The following is an 11,177-nucleotide window of genomic DNA, read 5'->3' on the forward strand; positions in this document are numbered from 1 at the left end:
ACCTTTGGAAAGTCGCTTTACATTTGGAAAGTCAGTTTACATTTCTTTCTCTGTAAAATGAAGGTAATAATGTTTGCCTAGAGGGTTATTAAAATTGAATGTAGTAATATAAAAATACTAAACCCTAGATAAATGTGGTTGAAACTGTTTTTCTGACTAATCGTTTTCTAATGTGTACCAACATAAATCATTTGCATTATGGTTTCTTGCCTTCTCCCCGCTACAGTAAAAATAAATAAATAAATAAATAAATAAATAAATAAATAAATAAAATAGTCAAGTGTTACCCGAACCCCAAAGGGGACTGTTGTGCCAGGTGGTGGGGGATTTGGGACCGTAGGAGGGGCCACCATGGGCAGATGTGGTGAGGGAGGAAAGGGGAGCAGAAGAGAGGACCCGATGAGCAAGCCTTACACCCTACCTGCAGTGTTGAAACAGCGTCCCGCCCACACACTTCCCGCAGAATCTCCCGAAGTCCACACCTCTCACTCCAGCCTGGACTTTGATGCTGTGGGCACGCCTCAGAGCCAGAAGTTTATGGCTCCCACCTGCTCAATCTGACAGGAAGTGTCCGCTCCCCAGTTCTCCCCAGCCACTGTGGTCTACAGATTCCAGGAAACCCATCCCCCTGTGACCTCATGGTGTGCTCTGTTCTCCACCCTAGGGACCAGAAGGAGCCAGGAGTAAAGAACTGGCTTACTTGGCCGCCACTGGGAAATTCTGGGTAATTCGAGACGCCCTGGAATTTGGACCCACTCCGCTGATAGGTGGTGGCCAGGGTTCTAGGGAACACAAGAGGCGGAGCCAGGTGGCTTCCCTGTGCTGGCATTCCTGCCTCTCTCTCTCTCTTTCTCTCTCTCTCTGTCTCTTTCTCTCTCTCAGCCTTGCAGCCCTTTCCCTCTGCGATTCATATAAGTGTGACTCGATTTCAGGGAAAGGGAATTCGCGTGGGCTGAGAAGGAGGCCGGAGTGGACGGGCTGGGGAAGGCACCGTGATGCCCGCAACCCCCTCCCTGAAGGTGGTCCATGAGCTGCCCGCCTGTACCCTCTGTGCGGGGCCGCTGGAGGATGCGGTGACCGTTCCCTGTGGACACACCTTCTGCCGGCTCTGCCTCCCCGCGCTCTCCCAGATGGGGGCCCAGTCCTCGGGCAAGATCCTGCTCTGCCCGCTCTGCCAAGAGGAGGAGCAGACAGAGACTCACATGGCCCCTGTGCCCCTGGGCCCGCTGGGAGAGACTTACTGCGAGGAGCACGGCGAGAAGATCTACTTCTTCTGCGAGAACGACGCCGAGTTCCTCTGTGTGTTCTGCAGAGAGGGTCCCACGCACCAGGCTCACACCGTGGGGTTCCTGGACGAGGCCATTGAGCCCTACCGGGTAAGAAGTGTGGCTTTACCTAGGGCCTGTTTGGGGCAGGATGATGTCCTGTTATGAGGGGAGGAAATCCGGTGGGGATCTGGATGAAAGGCTTCCACATCAGGGAACCCTAAGGTTACAGGGACTTTCGAGGCATTCCAGACTGAAGGCAGATAGGGCTCCACTTGGATGTATGGTAGTTCCTGGTCTGGGGGGAACTTCATCTCCAGCTCTCAGACTCCACAGAAATGGAGTGCAAAGAACTGTAGCCTTGGCTTCACTCACTATGGAAAGAAAGCTCCAGTGCCGAGTGGGATCTTCTGCAGATTATGGGCAGGGTAAACTTGTTCTCCCAGGATCCAGACTGGAAATGGGATTTATAGGGCCCTGACTGCCAGGGCGCAGAGGGGAGGGAGGAGCTGGGAAGGGGAACCTGCTAGCACTGCTCTTCTTGAGAAAGGGAGGGTTGCAGTAGTCCAGAATTGTGAGAATTCCCCATCTGGCCTTGGGGCACTTTCCTGTCAGCCCTCAGATCTCTCTCTTGTCATCCAGTCACCAGGTCTGGAAGTTGTTTCCTTAGAAACATCTCCCAAATCTTTAATTCTGCCTTATCCTCACAGCCAGGTTCTCCCTATCTCTTGTCCAGACTTTGCAGTCTCCATGGCATTCCCTGTCTCCATTCTCACCCTTTCCAGTCACCTTCCAATCTGCTGGGAGACAGATCCTCCTAAAACACAAAGTCACTCATCTGCGCAAAATCCTCCCATGTATTCTTAGTGCCCAAAGAAAGTCCAACGTCTTTAGCAAGACATTCAAGGCCCTTTGCAGTCGGGATCCTTCCTCCCTGTCCGGCCTCATTGCTCAGCCAGCCTCCTCAAGGCACCATGTGTCTGGCCAGACTGAGCTGCGCTTGCTGTTTTTTCCTGAGTTGTCTTATTCATTCCTGCTTCCAATACTTTTTGCACATAGTCTCTTCCTCCTAGAATACTCTTCTCCCCTCCTCCCACCTCTCTCTCTTTTTAAGTATACAATTCAGGGGCATTAAGTCCTTTTCTTTTTTTTTAATTATACTTTAAGTTCTGGGATACGTGTGCAGAACGTGCAGGTTTGTTACATAGGTATACACATGACATGGTGGTTTGCTGCACCCATCAACCCGTCATCTATATTAGGTATTTCTCCAAATGCTATCCCTCCTCTAACCCCCCCATCCCCTCACAGGCCCCGGTGTGTGATGTTCCCCTCCCTGTGTCCATGTGTTCTCATTGTTCAACTCCCACTTATGAGTAAGAACATGCAGTGTTTGGTTTTCTGTTCTTGTGTTAGTTTGCTGAGAATGATGGTTTCCAGCTTCATCCATATCCCTGCAAAGGACATGAACTCATCCTCTTGTATGCCTGCATAGTATTCCATGGTGTATATGTGCCATATTTTCTTTATCCAGTCTATCATTGATGGGCATTTGGGTTGGTTCCAAGTCTTTGCTATTGTGAACAATGCTGCAATAAACATATGTGTGCATGTGTCTTTATAGCAGAATAATTTATAATCCTTTGGGTATATACCCAGTAATGGGTTTGCCAGATCAAATGGTATTTCTGGTTCTAGATTCTTGAGGAATCACCACACTGTCTTCCAGAATGGTTGAACTAATTTACACTCCCACCAACAGTGTAAAAACATTCCTATTTCTCCACATCATCTCCAGCATCTGTTATTTCCTGACTTTTTAATGATCACCATTCTAACTGGCGTGAGATGGTATCTCATTGTGGTTTTGATTTGCATTTCTCTAATGACCAGTGATGATAAGCTTCTTTTCATATGTTTGTTGGCTGCATAAATGTCTTCTTTTGAGAAGTGTCTGTTAATATCCTTCACCTACTTTTTGATGGGGTTGTTTGTTTTTTTCTTGTCAATTTGTTTAAGTTCTTTGTAGATTTTGGATATTAGCCATTTGTCAGATGGATAGATTGCAAAATTTTTCTCTCATTCTGTAGGTTGCCTGTTCACTCTGATGATAGTTTCTTTTGCTGTGCAGAAGCTCTTTCATTTAATTAGATCCCATTTGTCAATTTTGGCTTTTGTTGCCACTGCTTTTGGTGTTTTAGTCATGAAGTCTTTGCCCATGCCTATGTCCTGAATGGTATTGCCTAGATTTTCTTCTAGGGTTTTTATGGTTTTAGGTCTTACGTTTAAGTCTTTAATCCATCTTGAGTTAATTTTTATATCAGGTGTAAGGAAGGGGACCAGTTTCAGTTTTCTGCATATGGCTAGCCAGTTTTCCCAGCACCATTTATTAAATAGGGAATCTTTTCCCCATTTCTTGTTTCTGTCAGGTTTATCAAAGATCAGATGGTTGTAGATGTGTGGTGTTATTTCTGAGGCCCTTGTTCTGTTCTATATATCTGTTTTGATACCAGTACCATGCTGTTTTGGTTACTGTAGCCTTGTAATATAGTTTGAAGTCAGGTAGCATGATGCCTCCGGCTTTGTTCTTTTTGCTTAAGATTGTCTCAGCTATGTGGGCTCTTTTTTGGTTCCATATGAAATATAAAGTAGTTTTTTCTAATTCTGTGAAGAAAGTCAATGGTAGCTTGATGGGGATAACATTGAATCTATAAATTACTTTGGGCACTATGGCCATTTTCACAATATTTGATTCTTCCTATCCATGAGCATGGAATGTTTTTCCATTTGTTTGTGTCCTCTCTGATTTCCTTGAGCAGTGGTTTGTAGTTCTCCTTGAAGAAGTCCTTCACATCTGTGGGCACTAAGTCCTTTTCTCTCCCTCTCTATTTAACTGGAAATTTACCTTTCAAGGCATACTGTAAATGTTTTCTGCTTTCCAAACCTTCCCTTAGGCCTACAGGCAGAGCTGACATCTGTGTTCCCATCTCACTTTGTATACCCCTGGACTATTGCATTTATCCATCTGTATTTTAATCATTTGACATTGACTTCTCCCTGAGATAGTGATCTCTTTAGGGACAAGTACTGGGCCTTTTCCACCTTTGAATCCTTCAGCACTCAACAGTGTGCCCAGGATGTGATAGTTAATAATTGTGAGTTGAATTATTAATTCAGTCACCTCTATCCACCCATTCTTCTCCCCACAGGATCGTCTCAGGAGTCGATTGGAAGCTCTGAGCATGGAGAGAGATGAGATTGAGGACGTAAAGTGTCGAGAAGACCAGAAGCTTCAAGTGCTGCTGGTACAGGCCACGTCACTGGCTACCTTTTCCTTTGAAGGTTTTCTTAAGAGACTCTGGGGAAACCTGTTGGCTGGTATCTGTTTTCTGGCTGAAAAGAACTGACAAACTGTTCTCATTCACCTTCCTGTGGCAGCACAAAGCCATTTAGGGTCTCAGACCATGAGCACTAGAAGTGGTTCTGATGTCTTGCAATCCAAGATCCATCTTGTATATCACATTTTACAGAGCAGAAAACTTAGGTCCAGAAAAGCAATGCTCCCAAGGCCACATAGCAAAGCCCAAGTTCATGATGAACCTGGATCTCTTGACCCTTAATTCATTGTTCTTTCCATCCTAGTCTGTCTGCCTGAACACACCACCTTCAGATGGGAAGCTTGGGGTCAGAAAGTATATATTAGTGTTGGGATTCTAGTCCGGACCACAGGCTGACCTTGAGGACAGTAGGCTAACGGTGTGGCTACATCTGGCTCCCTACTGCCTCTTTTTTCATGCTATAAAGTTATGGAGGAATCGCAGTGTGGGGATTTCTGGTACCTTGACCAAGGAGACAGTGTGGGGACAAAACAACCTCTCCATCACCCCTCAGCTCTCATCAAAGTATGCCCTGTAGTTGGTGATTTCCATGGCTAAAACCAAAATTACACACTCTCTCACTAAGTTGTGTTGACTCCAATCACAACTTCCTTTTGTCTCTAAGAAATGACTACAGTCTTCCCAACCTAAGTCTAAGAAGGATAGTAGGGTTACAATGGTATTGTAGTTGTGGAAATATTTTTGAAAAGTTCAACATCATTCTGAGAGCATAATGTAGCATTATTAGAATCTCTAGCTAAGACAATAGCATAGCCCTCATCATTGGTAAGTTCATCCTGAGACCTATCTACTTCTAGGCATATTAGTAAATGGAATGAGTCTTGGAACCAGTTACTCCCTATCCTTGTTAATCAATAATAAGTATATAGATGATCATCCTGGAAGCTATCTCTGAGCCCCTTCCTAACCATGTCTGCCTTTTATCCCTTGCAGACTCAGATTGAAAGCAAGAAGCATCAGGTGGAAACAGCTTTTGAGAGGCTGCAGCAGGAGCTGGAGCAACAGCGGTGTCTCCTGCTGGCCAGGCTGAGGGAGCTGGAGCAGCAGATTTGGAAGGAGAGGGATGAATATATCACAAAGGTCTCTGAGGAAGTCACCCGGCTTGGAGCCCAGGTCAAGGAGCTGGAGGAGAAATGTCAGCAGCCAGCAAGTGAGCTTCTACAAGTGAGAGACACCTCACCACTTTGTGGGATAGGAGAGGGACTCCACGGGGAAGGGGGTGGGCACCATGCTGTGGGCTGGAGAGAGGCAGGAAAGGGAAGTGGAGAGAGGTTAAGGGGGTGCAGACCCAGAGGGGCTGGAGACTTGCCCAAGTCATACACTGTGGTCATGTTAAGGGCTTTAGGGTCAGACAGTCTTGGATTTGAATGTTGGCTCTTCCAATTGTGTGACTTGAGTGAGTCTCTTAACCTCTCTAAACATGGGAACAACAATAGCACCTCCCTCATAAAGTTGTTGCAGAATTATAAGAAACAATCCATATAAAATGCTTGGCATGGCTCCTGGTACACAGAAAGAACTCAATAACTAGTGTCTGCTGTGGTTATGAATATGTGATCCTGGCTTACATCAGGTCCAGCTGATAACTGAAGGCAGGCCCCTGCTCTCTACCACTTCCTAATCATTGCAGACACAACCCACCCCCACAGTAAGGCTGAAACAGGGAAACCAGCACAAATGAACTGACTACAGAAACCCAAATTAGTAAGAAAACATGATGTGAAAGAACAATCTAATGAGTAGGTAATTAAACAGGACAATTCTCTGCAAGAGAGTTTTGAGCTCATATATTAAGGGAAAAGGGATGTACAGAATCCCTGACAGGAAGGACTTATGGAACCTAAATGTATGTTCTTGTCTTTCTTTTGTAGGACGTCAGAGTCAACCAGAGCAGGTAGGGCCCACTCCCCAGTCCTGCCTCATTTTACTCAACATCAAGACTGAAGGGGAAGGGGCAGGGGCACTTACTGCCACCCATTTTGCCAGGAAAGCAAAGGCACTCTGGCAGACACAGTCTCATTCAACCGTGCACAAACAGTCCAAACTCACTAAAGATTTGCGTTCTGAAGGTTCATTTTTAAATTGATTGGTTGGTATTGGGGACACATTTTTTTCCTCTAGAAGTAAAGCTATAAATAATAATCATGTTTTTAGGTTGATCCGGGAACATTTATTTAATCTATGAAATTATTAGTACTTGAGTCAGTATCTAACACCACTTAAAATGTAATTTAAAAGGGGAATACTTTCTGTAGACTATGATAAGCATGGAAACTGGGAACACCAGCCTGTTCTTTCATTCATTCATTTTTTACACACATCTCTGGTTTCCTTCGGAATTTTCTAATGCTACTGTAAAAGAACAGCCACCAGGAGCCAGAGGCATTGTAAATGCATGGCCCTTTCCTTCCCTGTCTGCTATAAGCATTAGCAGTCTGCACTGAGATGAGGAGGGGTGTAGTGACTAGGGAGCACTTGTCACGTGCTTTGTGCCTATTCACGTGCAGGGAGGATAAACCCAGGGTCTAGGAATCAGGAAGTGTCTCCAAACATGCTTTTCAAAGAGCATTAGAGGTTTAGATCTAGAAGGGCTTGGAGGTCTTCCAGTCTGATGAAGAAACTGAGACCCGGGGGGTGAAGAGTCTTCAAGGTAATGCAGCAAGTGTCTAATGAGGACTGAGCTGGGACCAGAATCAGTTTTTTTCATTGCAGTATGTATTTTCGTTTATCCTTTTTTTTCTTCCCTTCTAGCCTCTTTTCCTTTACAAATAGCGGCATACACAAGGGTAGTTTAAGGCTGTTTTCAAATGGTACCCTGTTGCCCTCTAGAGGCCAAAAGGGGTAATGATCTCTGTCCCTCAGCCCTTGCAGAACCAAACATTCTCCTAAAGGGGCTTACCTCCAATTCTTGAGAAGTAATTATCGTTTGTTCCTCTTAGGTTTAACTGAAATGCCTACTACTTTAGTAACTATATATTTCCAGCAAAAGTAAAGAAATGATACTCAATCTGATTATTCACCACAGATGCCAAGATCATTCTTTAGTCTGATTTTAGCCTCACTTGGTCTCACCTGAACATTTGTTTTTGGAATTTGGACCTAACTGGTTACCAAACCTGTCTGTAGGTGTGAGATGAAGACTTTTGTGAGTCCTGAGGCCATTTCTCCTGACCTTGTCAAGAAGATCCGTGATTTCCACAGGAAAATACTCACCCTCCCAGAGATGATGAGGGTGTTCTCAGGTAAAGGGGAAGGGGCCGCAGTTTTCCCCAGTCCCGTTAGCTGCCCTCCTGCCTTCCACCCATCTCCATCCTTCTCTGCCCTCCAAACCTGGCTCAAGGCATCTTCCTTCCCCAGAGCCTTCCCTTAGTGATCTCAATTTATTCAGGGGCACCATTCCCAGAGCATCTCCTCCACTCCCTAAGGACAGGTGCGGGACTGAGAGTCCAGGAGGGTGAGGACCACTTCTCCTCCACTACACCACAGCAGAAGCCGAGGCTTCTGTCCTCATCTTCACATTGTACTCAAGACACCTTGACCCTGGGGGTGCCTATAAGAAGTAATAAGTCACAGATCTCTCTTTCTATTTCTGCTTCCCTCAGAAAACTTGGCGCATCATCTGGAAATAGATTCAGGTAAACAGCTTGGGATTTGGGGAACCATTCTTCCATTCACCCATTCAATCCATGGCCGCAAACAGAGCAATAAAATGCATGAATTCTGGAGCTTGATTGCTTGAGTTCTCGATTCCAGTTCTTGCTAGCTCTGAGACACTGGGCAGTTATTAAGCCTCTGTCCCACAATATTTTCTTCATCAGTAAAATGAAAATAAAAGTACTGTACCTGTCCCATAAGTAGCTGCGAGGACAAAATAAATTAATACATGCAAAGAGCTTAGTATATTACCTGACTCATAGTAAGTGCTCAGTTAATGTCATCTACTTGTATAGATATTACTCGTTGAAAAATGCTTATCAAGCCCTAGTTTTTTGAGCAGCATTGTGCTGGACTCTTTATTGATTTGAACAAATAATGTGCAATTTTTAAAAAATCACATTTATTTTTAAATTGGTGCTTAATTTAGAAGTTGTTTCCATAAGCATCACCTCACTCTGGTATAGATAAGTGCTTTTCAAAATTAATACGCAGAAAGGTTTCCTAGGCATCCTGTTAAAATGCAGATTCTGATTTAGTAGGGTGGGATGGGGCCCAATATTCTGCATTTCTAACAGACTCCCAGGCGATGGGGATGCTGCTGGTCCCTCCCGCTGCACTATGAGAAGCAAATCCTTACAGCACCACTTGCTGATTAGGTAGAAGGGCGGTTCAGAGAAGTGGCCCAATGGCAGGCTGCCCAAGTCCAGTACTCCTTCTGCCTCCCACGCGCATTGCCTGCTCTAGGAACATCTGTGGTTGCCGCCTTTTGTTGATGTCTGCGCTCTCCTCCCTCTAGGGGTCATCACTCTGGACCCTCAGACCGCCAGCCGGAGCCTAGTTCTCTCGGAAGACAGGAAGTCAGTGAGGTACACCCGGCAGAAGAAGAACCTGCCAGACAGCCCTCTGCGCTTCGACGGCCTCCCGGCGGTTCTGGGCTTCCCGGGCTTCTCCTCCGGGCGCCACCACTGGCAGGTTGACCTGCAGCTGGGCGACGGCGGCGGCTGCACGGTGGGGGTGGCCGGGGAGGGGGTGAGGAGGAAGGGGGAGATGGGCCTCAGCGCCAAGGACGGCGTCTGGGCCGTGATCATCTCGCACCAGCAGTGCTGGGCCAGCACCTCTCCGGGCACCGACCTGCCGCTGAGCGAGATCCCGCGCGGCGTGGGCATCACCCTGGACTACGAGGCGGGGCGGGTGACCCTCCACAACGCCCAGACCCAGGAGCCCATCTTCACCTTTACTGCCTCTTTCTCCGGCAAAGTCTTCCCTTTCTTTGCCGTCTGGAAAAAAGGTTCCTGCCTTACGCTGAAAGGCTGAAGCGTGGCGCGCGAAGGGCGGCGAAGCAGAGACGGCGGCTCTCCGGGATCCAGCTCCGCCCCTGGCCAGCGTGCGGCCTGGGAGCTCCCTGTGCCCGCGTAAGGCGAGAGGACAGGGGACTTGAGTCTCGAACAGCAGTTGTTTTTACTTTATTTATCTTAGGCCCTCAGCTCCCTGACGTCCTGAGCCTCCCTGTGACATTCCGGCCTTCTCTGCACCTCTGAGTGCAGAACCACAGGGGGCTTTGGCTGTGCCTAGGGCAACAGCCAACCTAGGAGTCAGCGGGCTTTCGGGGAAAAAAAAGAAAAAGACATCTAAAATAAAATGTTTAAACAGTTTCAAAATAATCATCGTGGGAAAAACCAGGGTTTTGCTGGACTTGCACTAATTTATGCAGTTAACTTCGTACTTTGACACACACCTGAAGATGCCTCCACCTTTGTAGGGCTTACGGCCTTTTCATCAGCCCTGGGTGGACCCCAAGGCCCCTTCCTTTCCCTTCCCTTCTGGCCATTTCTCTGGACTTGTAGAGAATGTCCTAAGAAAGTGTGACTCACAGACCTCTGGATTCCATGTGTCCAATTAGCGCTGATGGGACTGGAGAAAGGCTTAAATCTAGTGGAATCTGCCTGTGCTGGCAATTTAGGGCCGAGATGGCTCGAGGGAGTAGATGCAGAGAGGAAGGGTGCTGATCCCTCTGTGACCAAGACACAATCCTGTCCCTTCTTTTAGTCAGGACACCCCTGATGACAGACAGTGGGACAATCACCAGGCCCCACTGTTTAATAAAATGAGGCTTTTGCTCAGGTCTAACTAACCTCTCAAATATTTGTTATTATTGCAGTTATTATTTGGACACAGCAACAGACCAGAGGTTAAAATAACTTTAAAAAGCGAAGTATGAATCCCTATGCAAGTGATGGTTCCTCCCACCCCTACTCTTTCTCCTGTCAAGTTGAACACTCACATTCTCACCCTTTCACCCCAACCTCTGAAGAAAATCTGCCTTCAACTCCAATCCAGGTTCCCTGTGTACAAGAACACTTTAGGGTCGGCACGGTGGCTTGCGCCAGTAATCCCAACACTTTGGGAGGCTGAGGCAGGTGGATCACTTAAGGTCAGGAGTTTAAGACCAGCCTGGACAGCATGGTGAAACCCTGTCTCTATTAAAAATATAAAAGTTAGCTGGGCGAGATGGCGGGCGCCTGTAATCCCAGCTGCTCAGGAGGCTGAGGCAGGAGAATCACTTAAACCAGGGAGGCGGAGGTTGCAGTGAGCTAAGATCAAGCCACTGCATTCTAGCCCGAGTGACAGAGTGAGACTCCATCTCGAAAAAAAAACAAAAAACAAAAAACAAAAAACAGGCTCAGTGCAGTGGCTCACGCCAGTAGGCCGAGGCAGGTGGGTCACCTGAGGTCAGGTGTTTGAGACCAGCCTGGCCAACATGGTGAAACCCCATCTCTACTAAATATACAAAAATTAGCTGGGTTTGGTGGCAGACCAGCTACTTGGGAGGCTGAGGCAGGGGAATCACTTGAACCCG

At 46.8% G+C, this 11,177-nt stretch overlaps 1 protein-coding gene across 1 annotated transcript; it reads left to right on the top strand.

Moving 5' to 3' along the window:
* The first annotated feature begins 841 nt into the window (after positions 1–841).
* On the top strand, positions 842–9,978 carry TRIM15 (tripartite motif containing 15). The gene is made up of 7 exons (XM_054491468.2): positions 842–1,376; positions 4,475–4,570; positions 5,597–5,827; positions 6,535–6,557; positions 7,790–7,905; positions 8,266–8,298; positions 9,117–9,978. Exons 1-7 carry the CDS (start codon positions 996–998, stop codon positions 9,632–9,634), a joined length of 1,398 nt encoding a protein of 465 aa, XP_054347443.2. The 5' UTR covers positions 842–995; the 3' UTR covers positions 9,635–9,978.
* The last annotated feature ends 1,199 nt before the right edge of the window (positions 9,979–11,177 follow it).

The sequence above is a fragment of the Pongo pygmaeus genome, chromosome 5, assembly GCF_028885625.2.
Source record: "Pongo pygmaeus isolate AG05252 chromosome 5, NHGRI_mPonPyg2-v2.0_pri, whole genome shotgun sequence".
Taxonomy (NCBI): Eukaryota; Metazoa; Chordata; class Mammalia; order Primates; family Hominidae; genus Pongo; species Pongo pygmaeus.